Raw genomic sequence first — 20,464 nt, 5'->3', positions numbered from 1 at the left:
ACCTGTGGTTCTGCCTTACATCTGATGGCAACCAATGAATAGCAGCTTCTCTCCAAGTTCTCAGTCAGAGGTTTTTCTCAGCCGGAGATGCCAGAGATTGAACCTGGAACCTTCTGCATGCAAAATTGATGCTCTACCACTGAGCTACTGAGAGGAGAGCTGGACTTGTGGTAGCAAGCATGATTTGTCCCCTTAGCTAAGCAGGGTCCACCCTGGTTGCATATGAATGGGAGACTACACGTGTGAGCACTGTAAGATCTTCCCCTCAGGGGATGGAGCCACTCTGGGAAGAGCAGAAGGTTCCAAGTTCCTTCCCTGGCATCTCCAAGATAGGGCTGAGAGAGATTCCTGCCTGCACCTTGGAGAAGCCACTGCCAGTCTGTGAAGACAATACTGAGCTAGATAGACCAATGGTTTGACTCAGTATATGGCACTTCCTATGTTCCTACTGTGATGCTTTGAACACACAGAGGTACCTTATCCTATTGCTTCATTCAGCCCAGTAGTGTCTTCTCTGACTGGTAGCAGCTCCCCAAGAGTCATATCCCAGTCCTGCTACCTAGAGGTCTTTTTTTAACTGGAGATGCCACTGATTGGAACTGGGGCCTTCTTCATGTAAACCAGTTGCTGCATCACCAAGTGATGGGTTCTCGTGGATGTGTGACAGCACAATTCCCATAAATCCCTTTGCAGCTGTTTAACACACATTGACATTTCTCATCTGAATTTGCCTATAAACAGCCATGTGGACTTTTTCTCCCTTTGTGAAATAATCTGATCTTTTCCTGTAGGCTGTGGAGCAGTAACAGACAATGGATTAAACCAGTGGACTCATCAGCTGTGTTGGCGGGATGGGTAGGTGGGGGGGAATCAGGGCACTAGTTGGGCAGCACTTCACCAAAAAGTCCAGCATTTCAGAAAGAGGAATGCTTAGACTATGCTCTTTAAGATTTAGTACTGCAGACAAATGTTATTTATATATTTTAAATGGTGCTATGTTTATGTGGGTTTTATGGCATCAGTGCGTTCCTTTAAAAACAAAAATGGAGTTTCTAAGTTATTGTGATTTTAGCAAATAGGCTGTATTCCAAACAATTATGATGCTTGCTTTGTCTTGGAAAGAGAAATCCCAGAAGCATTTTGGTGGCAAACAAATCTGTTTGCCAAAATCTTTAAGGAAGTTTGATTTGCGGTTTCATCTCTTTCATGCTGGACTGAGTCTTCTTGCAAAAGGTGTTTGTTGGTGTTGAGTTTTTGTTTTCTCTCTGGTTCCTTGTGCAGCCCTGCCTCATGGTGCTATTTGACTAAGGTGGTGACTGCCATTTCTAATGGGATTATTAAACTATTCCCCTATTGAGTTGTCCAGTGCATTTGTGTGCAGTGCTTAATTTCGAAGAGTGGAGGCTTCAGTGCTCAGTTCTGTTTGCAAGGACAAGCCTTTGAAACCTTTTCCTCTGAGAACAATTGCTGACTACAAGTATTCAGAAAGAGCTGGGAATGTTATGGTCCGTATGGACGCGTAACTGGAGCACCTGTAAGTGACAGGAATACGGATATGAATATGATGAATATTTATATACTGCTTTTCAAAAAAAAGTTCCCAAAGTGGTTTACATAAATATAAATAAACAAATTAAATGGTTCCCTGTCCCTAAAGGGCTCACAATCTTAAAAAGAAACATAAGATAGACACCAGCAACAGCCACTGGAGGGAGGTATCGGCATACTTGAGGTAGCCTGCAGATATGTTGGTCTCACAAAAATCTAAAGGAAAAAAACCTACAGAAGGGGGAAATCCCAAAGTAAGTCCCAGTGAGTAACTCAATAGCCTGGAATGTTTGGAATGTTTGTTGACTCAGAGGTCAGTTAACAGACAACCAGGAGGGCAAAGCTAGTGGAACTCAGTGGTGTGATGGAGTAACAAGAAAAAGTAGGAAATTTCTTAGCTTGAAGAATATTCCCTCACAACCCCTTCTTCTTCTGAGTGGAAAAGGTGCCTAAAACTTTCACCATGCTCAGGCACTGGTAACATGCACACCTGGGATATACTGCAACATTTTGTTGCTGGTCCACACTTGTACCTATAAATATGTGTATGGAAATTAGGGATAAGCTGTTTTCCTCTGTTTTGCCTTCTCTGCCTGTATTCCAGTTTAACATAGAAAAGTTCTAAAATTCATTTTGGAATTGATACAGGAGTCATTTGTCAAACTTCATATCTTCATATGCATTACTTTTTTTCCTCACTGATGTGCCTGAGCATTTGTGCACATTTGATAAACTATCAACTAGTGTTGCATCAATGCACCCAAATAATCATGCCTGTGACTTGTTTGTTTAGTTCTATTAGTGTGTGTAGTTCTTTTTGCAATATAAAAATCCCTGCTTCAAGGACCTTAACATAATTCAGATCAAGGAAGACAATAGAAAAAGGGAACAGAGATTACAGCAGGATCAACAGGAAAGAATATGCATTTATTTCCGTTCCACATCCTTAGGTTTCGTTATATTCTGATATAAGGCCAAAGGGGTTCTAAAGTAAAGTTGTGCCATTGAGTTGGTGTTGACTCCTGGTGACCACAGAGCCCTGTGGTTGTCTTTGGTAGAACACAGGAGGGGTTTACCATTGCCAGCTCACACACAGTACGAGATGATTGATGCCTTTCAGCACCTTCCTATATGGCTGCTGCCCGATATAGGTGTTTCCCATAGTCTGGGAAACATACCAGGTGTTTATATAGGTGTTTCCCATAGTCTGGGAAACATACCAGCAGGGATTCAAACCAGCAACCTTTTGCTCCCTAAGCAAGTTACTCTCTGCTGTGCTGTTAGGTGGCTAAAGGGATTCTACCAAGCCTTAAAAGAAAACAGGGGTTTTGAGGAGGGATTTGGAGGAAGTAAGAGAAGAGGCTTCACACAACTGTTCTGAGAGGTAGTTCCAGATATTAGCAGACTGGAAGGAAAAAAAATACATGAACCATTTCTGTAAAGAAGTCAGGTACAGTGCCCAGAAAGCAATGCCAGAAGAATGGCAAATAGCTACTACATCAGTGCCACTCCAAATGAGACCAAGTAATTCAAAATTTGGGGAGAGATTCAGATAGAGAGAGTTTCGGAATTATTCCCAATTTAAATGGGATCTCTTCTCATGGAAAGAGTGCTTGGGAATTGATGTGAGGAAGTCAGAGGGTTCAGCCAGGACCCTGATGTCTTGTGCTTAGGACTGAGCCTGTGGCCACACAGGCCTCAGAATCCTTTTGATTGGCAGGCAGTATGCAGCTTTTGGATTGGATTGATTAGTGTAAATAACCGCAGCTTGGGAAAACCATTAGGGATGAACAAACCGGTTCAAGTTGAACCTGGATTTGAGTCAAACCCGATAGGCCCTCCAAAAAGACCGGCCAGTTCGAGCTGAACTGGCCCCAATTCTAACGAACCAGTTCAGAACTGGTTCAACTGGTTTTTGTGCTTGTAAAAGGAAATCCGGTAAGGATTCCCCCTTATAAGCACCGCTGTGGAACTCAATGGGAGTTTAAAAGGCCAGGCGGTGGGGGGAGGAGGTTACTTTACCCACTGTGGCTGCACCACAGCTACTCTGGAGCAGAAGTGGGGGTCCCCTAGTCCCCACCAGCACCCCCCATCATCTGGGCTGGCAAGGTCCCGGTTTGGGCCTCCGTGCATGTGCTAAATTCACTCTAATGGCCTCTACACTTGTGCGGAGGCCCAAACCAGGCCTCCACTAGCCCAGATGATGGGGGGAGCACTGGCGGGTCCTAGGGGAGCCACCACCACCCCACCTCCACCCAAGTAGCCATGCCATTGCCACAGTGGATAAGGTAACCTCTCACCCACCTCCTGCTTGGCCTTTTAAACCCCTGTAGGGCTCCCTGACGGTGCTTTTAAAGGGGGGGGTCATTACCAGATTCCCCTTTACAAGCACTCGAACTGGTCAAACCACTTCCAAACCTCTTCCAAACTGCTTCATTAGTACCAGGGCCAATTTTGCTCAGCTCAAGCTCAATGATCCCAGTTCTGGACACAAACCGAACCACTGGCTGGTTCAGCAGAATCGGTACACAGACCAGGCGGCTTGGTTTGTGTACTGGACTCATACCGAACTGCCCAGAGCGGTTCCGTGCACAGCCCTAAAAGCCCTCTCTTCTGGCTGCTGTATGTCAGCGCAGTCCCCACAACTAACCAGTGGGAGTTTTGAGTTGGAGAACAAGAACTCTAGGTTTAGATTAACACAGGGGTTCTCAACCTTGGGGTGCTCAGATGTTGGATTGCAACTCCCACCAAATGGTCAAAGGCCACTGTGGCTGGAGATGATGGGAGTTGTAGTCCAACAACACCTGAGCACCAAAGGCTGAAAATCCCTGGGTTAGGGTAAAGCTGTGCACAGTCCTCATCCTGGCTCTGACAGTAATCCAATCAAATGAACTGCCTTCAGAGTGATATGATGTAGTGTACAGCCTTCCAACCCCTACTGTCTCCTACTATGACAAGATGAGTCAGGATTTGAAGAGAACGAAGATGACCTGGTGGGTCCCCAGAAATTCTCTTGCTCCATAAGGAACGGAAAGGAAAGGAAAGGAAATGGCAGGAGGGGAGAACAGGGTAATGTCCAAATAATATTTTTGCTCCAAACTCTGTTCATATATGGGTATGAATCAAAGTATGTGAACAAGAGCCATCAAATTGTGCAGCTAAGACCTCAATCCTCTGCACAATCAGGAGGAGATGGAGTGTCTTCACCTGCCCCAGGAAGCTGATGCCACCATTCTGAGCAATGGCCAAGCCAAGAGAGCATACATAGGCCAGATTCAGGCAAAACACAAAACTGGAGGTCCATTTATCTCTGGTTTCGCAAGCCAAATATCTGAACCCGGGGAACTGTAGTTAAAAGTAAAAATGGTACCGTGGTTCTCCTCCCCTAACTTGATTTGTTACCTTTGGATTGTAGTGAGTTACGCCGCCAATAACTGCATTTTGGTGGTGCCTTCATTACATCCAATCCAGGAGCACTGTTTGTTTGTTTAACATATTTTAATACCACCCAAAACTCATGTCTCTGGGCGGTTTACAACAAAGCAAACCAACAGAAAAAGTTAAAACATTAGTTAAAATAAATAGCAACAACAATTAAAAAATTAATTTAAAAAATCAATGATACAGTAAATTACAACAATTTAAATTTTAAAACAATGTTAAAACTATTAACACAATATTTAATTAAAAGCCTGAGTGAATAGATGCATCTTTAAAGATGCGTCTTTACCTTTGCCTCCAACCAGAGTTGAGGGAAGAAGCTTCTCCCTCGCTCCAGCTCCTATTGGCCATGTCCTTCAGAAAAGAAGAAAGCCCACACAGCCAGCTCCCCTGCTTCTCTACAGTCTCACTGACTTCAAGTCAGCAAGACTGAAATAGGTCTTAAAGCAGACGGGAGAGCAGGGGGAGGGGGAAATGGAACCACGGGACCCATAGTTCCATATTTCATCTGAACCAGCCCTTTTGAGTCCCATGCGGAAGCATAGAGGAGGAGGAGGAATGTTGAAGGGCTTTGCTTTAGATTTACTTTTTATTATGTGGCACACAGACCCCATTCTCAATGTCAATGACCACATTTTTAAGAGTTTCCTAACACAATGTGCACAATGATCTCAATGTATGAGATCAGTTTCATAATAAGCCATCTGATATTGTACTGATTAAAGAGATCTGACATTTCATCCACTTGGATACAGATGACTGAACCAACCAGGAAGCAGCTTCATGCTTCTGTGCGACAAGAAATAAGATTCCAAGCCTTTGAAGTCACTGGCATTCTCACTGATGTTTCAAATAGAGCCTCTGAAGGAGAGGAATCAACTGTCACCTTGTGGCTTGTGGAAAAATAGGTTGTGAAAAGTAAACAATGACAGGTGACATTGACAGATGGGAAGAAGGATCAAAGGGCAGTTTCAGTTTTGAGCAGGGATGGAAGTGCTCTTTTCTTCAAGAGAGCAACGTGGGGTTGGCTGTGTACTTTATCACAACCTATGCAAATGGCGCTGAACTTTAGCTCTCCACAGACATTTATGTTTACCTATCAGATGTAGCTGAGCAACCTAAGTGCTCGGCACAAAGGAGGAGGATTCAGATAGACCGAGAGCCAGGCTGATAATATTATCAAGAGTGGCTAACATTGGAAAATAACTTTTTCTCTTCTGCTATGGCTGGCAGGAAGATGAAGCCAGCCTGTCGCACCCCTTTGCCCTGTCTTGGCACTGACCTGCCATGGAAATATCAAACAGAACATGATCCTCAGCATGAAGGTGGGAAAAAGCTCAAATTAGAAGGCAAGGAATTGGTGGTGGTGCCTCCCCAGCTCTTTGCACTGGAAGGACTGCAGGTTTTGGAGATGAGCCCAGAAAGGGAGAGCTGTCTGAGGTATAGGATGGATCTCATCCCACATGAAATTGGACAGCTGAGGAACCTAACATTCCTCTACTTGGACTCCAACAACCTGAAAGAACTTCCTGTTGAGATTGGCTCTTTAGCCAACTTGGAAAGGCTTACTCTTAGCAACAACAGTTTAATCTCCCTGCCCAAGGAGATTAGGGGCCTCCAGAGACTCCGCAGCCTCCATCTGGCGAATAACAACCTGGCCGAACTGCCAGCATCCATCTGTCAGCTGAGGAGTCTGGTCTTCCTGGATGCCACAGATAACCACATCAGTTTCCTCCCTGACAGCATCCGGCAACTACAGAAACTGGAAACTCTGCTGCTGCTCTTCAACTCTCTGGAGAGTTTGCCAAGGGGAATCTGCTTTTTGAAGTCTTTGGGCACTCTCTGGTTGGGCCACAACAAGCTGCCGGCCCTTCCACCGAACTTTGGCTGGTTGGTGAATTTGGATTGGGGATCAAATTACTGTTCATGCAATTTTGAGGGCAATCCACTGGTGCAGCCACCCCCTGAAGTATGCAGTGGGGGGCCTACTGCAATCAGAAGGTATTTTGCCTCATTGTAAGGAGACACAAAGTATAAGCTTGTTCTCACACTCAGAACTTGGGTAGGAGAAGCCTACCTAAGTTTGGGAGCTGCACACACTCCTGTTTTCTGATTGTGTGTGAGTTAAAAACAAGGACGGAGGTGGGGAGCTCGATGGTTTGCTAAGCCCCAGCTAGGTAGGAGGGTTTTTCCTCCTACCTTGTTCCAAAGTGCTGTGGATGGAGTCTGGGTAGGGTGTGCTCATCCTACACAACTGGGGCTTTGCAAATGATCAAGCTTTCCACCGCCGACCTTATTTTTAACTCACACACAATTAGAAAATGGGAGTGTGCACTTCTCCCAACAATACCCAAGTTCTGATCATGAGAACCAAGTTCTGATCATGTATGGGTGCGTTGGTGGGAGGTGGTATATTATACTACTTTTCTTGAAACCATTATGAGTATATATACATTTAAGGATGGGAAGGAGTATAAAGCCTGGCTATATTGGGGATGTGCTTGTGCGATTAGAGCATAGTGACTGTTGTGTTCAGGCCCAATTCAGATTAGCATGAGGAAGTGATTCAATTCCTGGAGTGAAGGAGTGGCCACCATTGCCCCCTGCTTCTTTTACAATGCATTCTTTTTTAAGATGAGAAGGTCCAAGACAGACATCTGGGTTCTACACCAAAGGACTCACTGAAAGCAAATGCCAGTAATTAGCTGAATCAAGGTATGATCTTTTCAGCCATGGGTAGTTTTAGATTAAATGCTGAAAAGAAGTCTGAGTGACTCCCATTTCCTCTCACCATACTTCTATGAAACCCAGAAATACGCATAGCTCACTCAGGGAGAGGTTTGTTCTCTCATATATGAATGACTGCCCATGAAGTCCACTGTCGAAGAAGACACAATTACCATGGTGTTTTATCTTCTGCAAAAAAAGGCAAAGAAAGAAAGGGACAGAATGCAAAACAAGTTTTATGTGCCTAAAAATCCAAATGCAGAATGGACACATACACATTGGTGAGGAGCAGGGACAGGGGAATTGGATTGCTATTTGCTATGCATCTGAATTGGGTCTCCAAAGGTAGCTTTGGAGATTCTGAACAGATAGATACTGAATGGATATACCGCTTGCAATTCTGCATCCTGTCTAAACCACAGATTTGTATATTTATTTATCTATCTTATTTCCATACCGCCTGACATGTGCATCCCTAGGCGGTGTACACAAGTTAAAATAAAACAAATATAAAAGCAGGATACAATGATTAAAACAAATATGATATAAAACCAAATCAAATTGATTAAAAGTCTTTGAAAACAGGTGTGTCTTAATGGTCTTTTTAAAAACAGCCAGAGATGGAGAAACTGATGTTAACAAGGAGCACATTCCAGCAGGCAACCACAGAGATGGCCCAGTCCTGAGTAGCCACCAAATGAACCATTGTTAGCTATAACCAGACCTCCCCAGATGATCTTAATAGGTGGGAGGATTCATGAAAAAGGAGGCACTTTCTTAAATACCCAAGCCATTGAGGGTTGTATAGGTAATAACCAGCACTTTGTATTTTGCTCAGAAACATATCAGCAACCAGTTCAGTTATTTTAAGTTTGCTGTTATATGTTCTCTTCAGGTTATCCCTGAGACCAGTCTGGCTGCTACATTGTGTACCAGCTGTTTCCAGACTATGTACAAAGGCAGCTCTACATAGAGTGCATTACAGTACATTAAGCCTGGAGGTTACCAGCACATGTACCACTGCTTTAAGGTAATTTACCTCCAGAAATAGGCATAGCTGACATAGGAACATAGGAAGCTGCCTTATACCAAGTCAGGCCATTGGTCCATCTAGCTCAGTATTGCCTACACAGACTGGCAGCAGCTTCTCCAAGGTTGCAGGCAGGAATCTCGCTCAGCCCTATCTTGGAGATGCTGCCAGGGAGGGAACTTGGATCCTAGATGCTCTTCCCAGAGCAGCTCCATCCCCTAAGGGGAATATCTTACAGTGCTCACACACCAAGTCTCCCACTCATATGCAACCAGGGTGGACCCTGCTTAGCTAAGGGGACAAGTCATGCTTGCAGCCACAAGACCAGTTCTCCTCAGCTGAAGTTGATAAAAAGCACCCCTGGCCATTGCCTCAGCCTGAAAGACCAGTGAGAGTTTTGGATCCAGGAGCACTCCCAACTACATACTTGTTCTTTCTGCGGGAGTGTAACCCCATCCAGAACAGGCAGATCTAAACCATCTCTCAAGTGCTGACCCACCACAGTTAGTACCTTTGTTTTATTTGGATTCAATTTCATGTTTTTATCTCTCATCCAGCCTATTACTGCCTCCAGCAGACATTTAGGGAAGTTATGCCATTACCTGATAGATTTGATATGGAGAAATAGATTTGGGTATCATCAGCATATTGATAACACCCTGCACCAAATCTCCTGATGATCTCTCTCAATGATTTCATGTAGATGTTAAAGAGCTTTGGAGGCAGTATGGAGCCTTGTGGAACTCCATACAGTAACTCTCACTTTGTAGAGCAACAGTCTCCAAGTGATACCATCTGGAATCTACCCAAGAGGGAAGAGCAGAACCTCTGTAAAACAGTGACATCCAGTCTCATCTCCCTCAGGTGACCCAGAAAGATACCATGTTTGATGGTATCGGAAGTTGCCAAAAGGATTGATGATGGTGTTCAAAGCCGTTGAAAGGATCAACAAAGTCACACTCCCTCTGTCAATACCCAATTGGAGATCATCCATCAGGCCAACCAAAGCAGTCTCAACCCCATAGTGCTAATTTTGCAGCAGGCTGAAGATAATACTTAGGAGTGATGGTGTCAACGACTCTAGTGAGTTGGTTATTCCATGTTTGTACAAGAGCATCAACAGAATCATCAGCAGAGCCAACTTGAAAATCTTCAAATCTCCTTGGAATCCTTTGGATCCAATAACCTTCTCAGGCGGACCAGCCTAATAGGTCCTTCACTCCTGCAGAGGTTGGCTGCAGCTGCAAATCCTATCTTAAACCGATGGTGGTCTGTCCATGACAAAAGGGAAATAACAGGAGTCCCCACCCATGGGACACTACCCTGATTACAGCAAAATATCAAATCAAGAATGTGGCCAGCATCATGCATCAGTCCTGAGACCACATGGGATAGGCCCATAGTTGTCATGGCCACTATGACCTCCTTAGCTTCTCCAGACAACTTCATCCCAAAATGAATATTGAAGTCCCCCACTACTATTAGTTTGGGTGACCCCAGCAGCAACACCTCAACCAGGTCCTTAAGCTCATTTAGGGGCTCTTTGGGGCAGCAGATTGATTGGTACACCAACAGAAATCCCAGTCTATCCTTGGTCCCTAGGCTTAGGTACACCCATTCAAAATAGGCCAGTTGCCTGACAGGGATCCTTTTAAGTGAGATGGTATTCTTGTAGACCACAGCCACGCTACCCTCATCCTTCCACCTGCTCCACCACACAGTATCCCCCCAAGAGAAGCTGGGACCAGACTGGACCACTGGTCTCTCCCAACCAGATCTCAGTAGTGCATAACAGGTAGGCTATCTTCCCCAGGAAGACTCATCTCCATAATGCAGATAGGTCTTCCTGGGAAAAACATATCTCCCCCATGCAAGAATATCTGGAAGAGATCTGCTCATCTCCACACACTGGACTAGGTCTCACGATCAGTGAGACCCGGTTTTTACCGATGAGCGGGAAGAGCGGGCTAAGCCCGCTCTCCCTGCTCACGAGCGAGCAGGGAGCCCTGGGCAGCCGGATTGGCTGCCCACACGATGGTCGGCTCCGTGATGGAGCCGGTGGAGGGTGGAGGGAGCAGGGAGCGGGGACCGCGCGGCCCCCGCAAGCCCCAGTATGCCCTGCATGAGTGCACAGGGCATACTGGGGAGGCTCCCCGAGCCTGGAGGAGGCTTTCCACCTCCCAGCCAGGGGTCTACTCATGAGTAAGCACGGCGCGAAGCCGCACTGCAGCTACTCACAAGCCTAAAAAGCAGGTTTGCTGGAGCACTCGTTCCGCAAACCTGCTTTTTACCAGGGGTTCTTGAGCTGGTTACCCGCTCAAGATCCACTGGGCTCAGCTGCGAGCCCAGTGGTTCTTACGACCAACAAAAATCAGGATAGGCTCTCCTAGCCCGATTTTTGTTGGTCATGAGAATCGCCCCACTGTCTAGGTGTGGTGAGAGAGAGGAGGAGTTAGGGTCATAAACTGGACGTGGCATTACATAAAGACACCCATCAATTTGTTTTACATCGAAATAATTGCAGGCTGTGAGCCACAAAACATGCAGAGGGGTATTTTAGTCCTGTCTTTCCACACCTTATTCCTGACAGAAATCCCCTTTCTCCATGACCAAAACTGTATTGTTATTATTATGAGCCCTGTGAGGGAAGCTCCCATATAGCAGCTGGCAGGAGTGATTTTAGTCAAGCCTTTAGCACAGAGGAAAGGGGGTATATACCCTCTTCCCACATGTTGCAGTCCAAATCTAGATTTCCCCTATATATACTTTGAGGTCATGGAATTCTTGAACCAAGGTTCCAAAATGAGGTTCTTTTCCTGCTGGCAATCAATAGGGCACAGCCAATGGCAGTGGGTCTTGGGGAGGGAAAGGGTGAGAGAAAGAACTGGGAGAAGGGGGTGAGGGAGAAAGGGAGAGGGAGATGATTAAATTTTAATTTAATTTTTAAAGAAACACCACTGTGATAAGACCCTCCCTACCCTATATTTTCCTTCCTGCTGCCCACCAATGCCCTAGTCTGCCCCTTCCTTACAATATAATATATGGGAGCTATTCTCACAACCAGAGCTATCCGAGTAGGATAGGGTTGTCCCAGGTAGCTCTGGTCATCTGGAGCACCGGGAACCTTACCAACCCAGAAACTCCATCGCTGGGGAGCCCAGATTTGCTGCCCAGGTTAAAAGTGAGGTAGGAGGAGAACAAACCCCTCTCTACCTCCTCCTCTGGTCACCTGTGCTACCAGCACTTGAAAACTACCCCTGGGTGGTGGGAGGCTATGTTGATCACAGAGTTGGGGGGAAAGAGGGGTCAGGAAGAATGGACCTGTTGCAATTCTGAGGGGAGACACACTACTCCTCGTGCAGTACATTGTGTGAACTCAGAAGACCGAGCATGAGTTCCCTCCCCTCCAACCTGAGTTCTGGAGCTCACTGCTGCACTGTTAATCAGGGCTTGTGTCATGTGGGAGCAGAAAGGTCCCCCCACAATTTGGTCATGAGAATGACCTTATGACATTTCAGATATAAAGCAGCATTTGGGGCACATAGTCCACTTGTATTTTAACTATAGCTGTCCACTGACAGCCTTGGGAGGAGAACCCCAAAACTATATTTTTCTCCAGGTTCAGCAGCCCTGGCACCAGGAAGAAGAATGTGGTAGCCCTGCTGTCTATGCTGCCAACTGGGGACTCTTCACCCCACCATGTTCTCATCTGCCATCGAGCCTGGCTGCTTGTAGATTTATTTGTTTATTATCATGTTTTTATACCTTCTGATATGTACATCTGTAGGTGGTGTACAATTTCTAATATTAAAAATCACAGATTAAAATACATAAAAACAAAAACAATATAAAACAAATTAATAAAATTATTAAAACTAATTCTAATTAAAAGCTTGTGAGAACAGGAGAGTCTCGAGGGTCTTCCTGAAAACAAACAGAGAAGGAGATGCTCTTATTTCAGCAGGGAGCATATTCCAAAGTAGATGGTTTTCTTCACTGGTTTCCATGACCTGGATGTTGAGTGATGTGAATATAATCATGCCATAGATCTCAATAGCATCATTACACAGAACCAACATTAACCTGAAGTCCTGTTATTAAAACAACATTAAAATCTAATCATGCCTGGCTTCTCTGATGCTTGTTTGTGGTATTTGTTGCTAAGCTCCCTCTTGCTTGTTCCATTTCTGGACAGCTCTGGTGAAATCCTCAAGCTGCATCCTCCTGAAATGCTAGATCATTTGGCTATTTTGGAGCAATTCCGGCTGTGGTTGCCCACTTTAAAAGCATCAAGGAATCAAAATGTTACAGTGGCCTGATCCACACAATAGTTTTAATCTAGGTTTAATGTGGCTTACCAACATGAGTGTAATCGTGTGTGAACACACATGAAGGTGGGAATCTCAGTTTCATCTTGGACTATAAACCACCTTGGCGTGGATTCACACAATCACCCTAAGGTCAGTAACCCACGTGAAACCTAGATTTGAGTGACAGTATGAACCAGGTCACTGAGTCTTCAGCTTTATGTATGTATGCTATTTCTGGCAGGGCTGCTATGCCTTTAATAGCTACATGACAGCACAATCTCAAGCAATGCACCTTTTTTTTCCTTGCCAGCATGGGGATGCTGTGCGATGGAAATGCTGCATTTACTGAAAATCTCTGCCAGTTCTGAGGCTGTTCAAGATGCAGGGGGGCTGCTACAAAAGGAGTATTTTAACACTTTTACTACTGAGCTTATCCTTCCTTAGCAGACTTGGGGAAAATAAATTTGATCAGTTTAGGAATGGACTTGCTTGGAAAGGATTTTGCAATGGCTGCTGGCCAGCCATCCTTTTTATTAGGCAGGTTACTGGTTAATAATCCGAGATGTCTAAGTTAATGGTCATTGATCAGTAGATGTTTATTTATCTTTTAGCAACATTCCTAACCTGCTCTTCCTCTAAGGATCCTAGCATGGTGCACATGGTTGTGTTTATCTTCCCAGCAACCCTGTGAAGTACGTTCTGAACCCATCGTGAATATCCATTACAAACACAAAATCCATCCTTCCTAAACTTTATTTTATATTATTTTTACATTTATATCTCACTCTTCCTCCAAGGAGCCCAGAGCACTGTACATGATTATGTGGATCATCACAACAACCCTGTGAAGTAGGTTAGGCTGAGATATAAGTGACTGGCCCAAGTCACCCAGTGAGTTTCAGGGCTAAACAGGGATTTGAACTCAGGTCTGCCCAGTCCCAGACCAACAGTCGAACCACTACACCACACTAGCTCTCTCTTAATGGGCATCTCTGGGTATGGGATTGCTCTGAACTGTGGAAAGCTTTCAGAGCTTGCAGGAAGGGACTGTGCCAGATATTGCACGGGAATGGGAGTGGGTGCATGAGTGTGTATGGGGAAAACAGGAGTTCATAGTTTGGGGAAACAGATTGAAATGGAGGTAGAGAGGGAGCGGGTTCAGACATAATGAACATATGAAGAACCCTGCTGGATCAGCCCCAAGGCTGATCTAGTCAAGCATCCTGTTTCCCACAGTGGCCCACCAAATGCCCCTGAGAAGCCCAAAGGCAAGCGGTGAGGACATGACCTCTCTTCTCCTGCTGCTCCCTTGCAACTGGTATTTAGAGGCATCTAAATTTTCTTACCATTTTGAGGGAGAAAAATTTCTCTCCCTCACCTGATTGTGCAATAACCCACAATCCTGGAGCCCAGTGCCACACAGGCGCTCCTACAGTGGCTGACCAGAGAAGAGCAAGCTTGGCCCTCCTTTCCCAGTGTGGCAGGCTGAATTTGGGGTGGTGCCAAACTTAATGATCAGGGGAAGGGTAGTCTGTGGGAGGCACTGCTTGGAGGTGGTTCCGCTCCTACTTTGATGTCCATTTCCAAAAGGTGGTGCTGAGGGATGACTGCTCAACCCCTTGGCAGTTCTGCTTTGGGGTTCCACAGGGTTCCATTCGTTCCCCTATGCTGTTTAACATCTACATGAAACCACAGGGAGAGAGGTCATCTGGAGATCTGGCCTGAGGTGCCATCAGTATGCGGATGATACTCAGTTGTAAACAAGCGAGCTAGGCATTATAATTGGTCCATACAAGGACACAAGATTGAGCAGGTTAATTCTTTAAATATTTAGGAATTACGTTTCACTCTGTTGGTTCTAGAAATGCCCATTTTAAATTCCATCAGGCAGTCTGCTCAATCGGCTGTAAATCAAATCAAATCTTACCATTCTCCACATGGTGCTGCCTTTAAACCTGCTACATTGAGACTTTATACAGCTCAAGTATTGCCTTTGTTTTTATATGGAGCCCAACTGGGATCTGCAACTAATTTCACCCCACTTGAGGCTATGCAAACTAAGTTTATCAGATGCATTGTGCAGGGACCGTGTTGTGCTCATAATGCTGTCATTAGAAGAGAAGCTGGGTGTCACACCCTCAATCTCAGACAGCGAGGAGGAAGGGGAAGCTGTCAACTTTCCAGCCGATGCAGGAGTGTCTGAGGGGCAGAGCCCGGCTTTCAGTTTCCAAGAAACAGCTGTGGCAGATCCAGCTAATGATTCAGAGCAGGCACAACAACCTGAGACAGCAGAAATCGTGAAGTACCAATCCGAAGAGGAGCTATGCAATCAACCTCCACTGACTCCACAACAGCGGCATCCTATGAGATGCAGGACTCAACTAGAGACTATTAGGAGGAGCAAACGCCTCTTGCAGAGGGCTGATAAGCCTTCAATTTCCGTCAGCTGGGAGCTCTTGGCTTGCACTATAAATTACGTCACCAGCTTTCTATTCACTGCTGAAAAGCAACATTTGTTAACCTCCATGTCGACAGCGTGCAGCCAAGTCCGGTCAAGACGAACTTTCTGAGCCATACCCTGTTGCAGCAGCTCCGTTTTGTCCCGTGATCTTCCCTGGCAGTTGGCCAGACCCTGACATTGGGCTTATTAGGTTGGAATCCTTATACTGGTGTTGTATTTTTCGGTTCTGGTTAAAATTGGCTTTTGGACAGGTGGGTTAGCCTCTTTGGTTATGAGGGATAGTTTCAATTCAAGCTGGAAACCAGCTGTGTTGAGGAAGTTTTCTCTTTTTGGCCTTTCTGTAGATGATTTGCATACTCTAGGAATTGAGCAGAGCAGGAAGTTAGTTAAGCAACGTGTGCTCGATATAGAAATTCAACAAGAAGTTGCATGGATCAAGCATGGTTTATACTTAAGGAGTCAAGCTGCTAATTTTAAACATGCTAAGTATTTTGATGTGGTGCTTGTTCCTAAATTTAGACCAGCTCTCACTTTAGCGCAATTAAATGCTCTTCCCACAGCAATATTGGAAGGCAGATTTAAGGGAGTTCCGCTATCTTTACAACTTTGCCCATGTGGTAAAGGGGTTATAGAATCCACCTCACATGTTATCCTTCATTGTGATTTTTAGAGTGAATCCCATTTCAGACTTATATCTCCCATGTTAGATAATTTGCCTGGCCGGTCTGATGAATTTTATTTAAATTATTGTTTAACTAATGTGGACAATGATATTATTTCTGTCATGGCCAGATTCTGTTATATTACCTGTAAAATGCATACTGTTTTATTGTAAGTGTTTGCTGGTCAATGACCGAATAAACTTATCTTTCTTATCTATCTTCTTTCTTCTCAGTTGTATATCTCCATTTCATCAGACACAGGTGAGGCAGTGACCATCCTGAATCAGCGCCTGGATACAGTAATGGACAGGATGAGGGTACTTAGATCTAAAGCAGGCATTGGCAACCTTAGGCTTTCTAGCTGTGTTTGGACTACAACTTCTATCATCCCCAGCCACAACTGCTGCTGTTGCTGCTGAGAGTTGTCATCCAACAGCAGATGGAGAACCTCAGGTTGGTCACCCCTGAACTAAAGGGTCAATGAATTGCAGGGAAGACTAGTAGTAGCAGCAGTGTTTATACACCACTTTTCAACCAAAGTTCTCAAAACGCAAAAATAAATAATAAGAGATTAAGCCTAAAGGGCAAATGAGGAACAAAGGAAAGGAGCAACAAGCTTTACAAACAAAGAAGAGATGTAGTGGAGTTTGGATAAACGAGCACAAACGTCTTGGAGGACTGGCCTGATTATTGTTCTGATTTCCATCTAGTGCCCCAGATTTCCTCCTCTTTACTTCAGCTCCCTTTGCTATCCCTTCCTATATCAGCCTCAAAGAGTCTCATGCCTTTTCTGCGGATCCCCTTTCAAACAACGATGTGAGAAATCTCCTCATTTTGGCTTCTTTCCCTTCCTTTTCAGGCTGGACATCAAAGGCATTTTCTGCACCTACCTTCCTTCCTACATCATCTCCTCACCTCCTCTGTAGTGCTCTCTGCTCATTATCCTTACTATTTTAAAACTTCAGAGCATCATTTCCCCCCAATTTGAATGGAGTTAGGTGAAAATAACGAGATGCTCAGAAACACGTCACTGTGATGATAGGAAAGCTTATTTCATCAAAAGGCAGATCTATGGCTCATCCTATTGCACAGAGGGGCTACACCTTATGCATCACTGGTAAAATTGCATAACACATCACATTCCCTTTAATTACAATCATGCGGGATGTAAGAACAAGTCCCATATGTCTGTAGGTGGAGTATGAAAGTGCCCAATCAGAGAAACGGGGCAGGGTAGGAGAAACTCAGGTGAACTTCAGTGGGAAGTATGCTAGATCTAAAAATATGGTGCAAGGGAGTCTGAAAAATATAAATATAAACAAATAAGCTTGATCCGAATCTGAATCACCTTCCTGCATGTTGGGACTGGCCCCAGAGAGACATGGGAGGTTGCATGTTTGAAATCAAAATCTCCCTTCTATCTCTTTGTAAAGACTGGAACGACGTTGATAACTGGGAATGAGTTCAGAGGGCAACACAGATGGTGAAGGGTCTGGAAGGGATACCAATTCCCATATGGAATGGTTACAGGAGCTGGGTATGTTTAGCCTAGAAAAGAGAAAATGGAAGGGAGATGTGATGGCTTTATCTGAAGGGCAAATATCTGCAGGGCTATCACATAGAAAGAGTTCTCTCTTGCACCTGAGGGCAGGACAAGAAGAACCAGACAGTTGCCATCGGTGAAGGAATGAGGCCTCTTTTTGTGTTACAGATTTCTGTCTTGCATCTGTATTTGCTTCCTCCCTATGTTCTACGCTTTAAAAAAGCTGTTCAGGAGTCAAACTTCACAGCTCCTGTTCTATAGTTAGGTTGGATGAAGAGAAGAGTTATACTGTTTTGATTCAATTTGATCTGTTTTTTAAAACTGGAGGGAACTTGAGTTGTTTTGATTGGTTTGTCTAGAAAAATTGGAGAGGAAAAAGAGAATAAAAGGAAGCTTGCCTGCAGCAGAGGGTTAGAGAGCAAGTTCCAGTTGGAGTGGAAGCTGGAGTCTTGGGGAGCCAGAAGAGAAGAAGTACTGAAATTGGAGCTGAGGAATCACTGGGAAAGTTAAGCTGAAACTCTCTGGAGATGTGAATCACTCTCAAAGCAGGATTAGTCTTGAACTGAACCACCAGAAAAGGATAGAAAGGGCAAGACTCAAGGCTGAGAAAGCCAGGCTTACTGCAGAAGCTGACTAGAGATTATTATAGGAAGACTCCTGGTAAGGACTCTGAGTTAGAATACAGGATTAGGTGCAGGTTAATTTGGATGCATTTTTCTTGTATTTTATTTGTTCCTTATGCTCATTTGGCTGCTGTTTCTTTGTACTACAATTTCCAAAAGAACAATTGTTTAGAATTGAAATGTTTTACAGTAAAATGCCTCTCTTTTTGAATTTAGCAGACTATGGTCTCTGTCTGCTTTCTCCACCCCATGTTTAGAAGCCTTTCCACCTTACGTAGCTTTAAAGGAAGCAGAAATCTGGAAGGCTGTTTTAGTAGACACAGCCAGAGGGAATACAAAGGACTAATTGGTGGCAGTGGTGAAGCTTAAGATCACAGGGCTGGTTGACACCAGGCTGTGACAGCATCACAAGGAAACCGATTCAGGGTAGAAATTAGGAGGAATTTCCTAAGAGCTATTCAACCATGGAATAGTCAGTCTTTTGCAGTAGTGGGCTCTCCTTCACTATAAGTTTTCAAACAGAGGCCCAATTTGGATGTTCTAGGAAACCGGAGGTCTCTTCACTTCTGGTTTTCCAAGCCACATGCCCAGACTGGTGAAATCGAAGTTAAGGATGAAAAGGGACCTGTGATTTCTCTTCCCAAACTCCACTCTGAACAGAGTGGAGTGTTGCTGCCCTTACCTTCGGTTCTGTGAAACCCGCATTACATCTGCATGCAGGTCCTGCCGTTTTGGCCCCATGGAACTGGAGCTGAGGGAGGATGCTCCTCCTTCATTCCAGCCTGATTGGCTGTGCAGGCTGACCTTCTGTCAAGAAGGAAACCCACATAGCCAGCTCCCACACCTCTCTGCAGTCTCACTGACAGCAAAGAGACTGCTCTCCCAAATGTCCAAAAGCAGGAAAAGGAGGGGTGTGTGGAACCACAGCTCCATTGGATCTGCATTTCTGCTTTACATCTGAAGGTGGCCAGAGACTGGACATCCATTCCTGGGCTAGTGGGTAGGACTAGAAAATCTCCTAGGTTCCTTCCAACTCTAAAATGCCATAGATAAGCAAACCTTCTAGCCTACCTCCTGGAATACTTAATTTTGTTTTCAAAGTGTCTCTTTGGGAGATCAAATTTCCTTATATTCCAAAACTCCTACTTTGTCCTGCTGCTATTTATTCATTTAAATAGGAAGCTCCTTGGGTTTTATTAAAGTTCACATTATTAATAAGCCTTGTTTTATAGCTGTTTCCTGTGTAAATACAAAGCAATCGTATGCATGTTTAACGACCTTATTCCAGAAACAATTCCATTTTCTCCTTCTCCTTCCCCTCCCTTTTCTTTCCAACTCCACCCCATCCCCCACCCACACTCTCTACAGGATCCCCACTGAGAAAAACATCAAATCAACAGAACATAAAGGACTACTAGATAAAATACAACATGTTCTTCCCTCTTATAGCAAACATAATTGAATGGATTAAAATTTGGTGACTAAGTCTTGAAGTCTTTTTGCTGGTCTCTTATCACACACACTTCTCCTAATTCTTGGGGTGTCTGGCACAGGAGCTGTTAATGATTTGTTTTCTGGAACAGAGGATTGTCCATCAGTTTCATCAGCCTCACCCATGAGGTCAAAACTGGAGGCAAGATCAAATGCCTCTACTGTTCGTTTCTTGAGAGCAGACACCCTTCCTTCTTTCCTCATAATATGCATGCTTGAAAGTCTTTAACAAATCTCTATATCCTCAGGGTGAGATGTCACAGAAAGCCCTGCCAGTTGTTGCCATTGTGTAACTAGTTGGAGGACAGGAAAGAGAGGGTAGGTATAAATGGACTTCTAAATGGAGGGAAGTAAGAAGCGGGGTCCCCCAGGAATCTGTACTGGGACTGGTGCTTTTTAATTTATTCATAAATTACCTAAACATTGGGGTAAGCAGCAAGGTGGTCAATTTTGCAGTCAATTTTGTTGTCAATAATTTGACAACAAATTATTCAAGGTAGCAAAAGCCACAACTGATTGTGAAGGCCTCCAAAAGGATCTCCAAACTGGGGGAGTGGGCAACAAAATGGAAAATGCAGTTCAATGTTAGCAAGCATAAAGTGATGCATATTGGGACAAAAAACCCTCC

The 20,464-nt window shown here is 44.6% G+C and overlaps 1 protein-coding gene and 1 long non-coding RNA gene across 2 annotated transcripts in view; one reads left to right on the top strand and one right to left on the bottom strand.

Annotated features, from left to right (window-relative positions):
• The window catches only part of LOC128352836 (uncharacterized), a 31,079-nt gene extending 25,725 nt beyond the window's left edge, over nucleotides 1-5,354 (bottom strand). The window contains exon 1 of the long non-coding RNA XR_008320652.1: nucleotides 5,279-5,354. This is a non-coding gene — a long non-coding RNA (uncharacterized LOC128352836). The remainder of the gene's footprint in view (nucleotides 1-5,278) is intronic.
• An 803-nt stretch (nucleotides 5,355-6,157) lies between these two features.
• Nucleotides 6,158-7,009, top strand: LOC128323241 (leucine-rich repeat protein soc-2 homolog). Its single transcript, XM_053245970.1, has one exon. The coding sequence runs from the start codon at nucleotides 6,212-6,214 to the stop codon at nucleotides 7,007-7,009; it is 798 nt and encodes a 265-aa protein (XP_053101945.1). The 5' UTR covers nucleotides 6,158-6,211.
• Nucleotides 7,010-20,464: the final 13,455 nt, after the last annotated feature.

Source organism: Hemicordylus capensis, chromosome 4 (assembly GCF_027244095.1).
Source record: "Hemicordylus capensis ecotype Gifberg chromosome 4, rHemCap1.1.pri, whole genome shotgun sequence".
Taxonomy (NCBI): domain Eukaryota; kingdom Metazoa; phylum Chordata; class Lepidosauria; order Squamata; family Cordylidae; genus Hemicordylus; species Hemicordylus capensis.
This window is presented reverse-complemented; position numbering and strand designations above follow the sequence as displayed.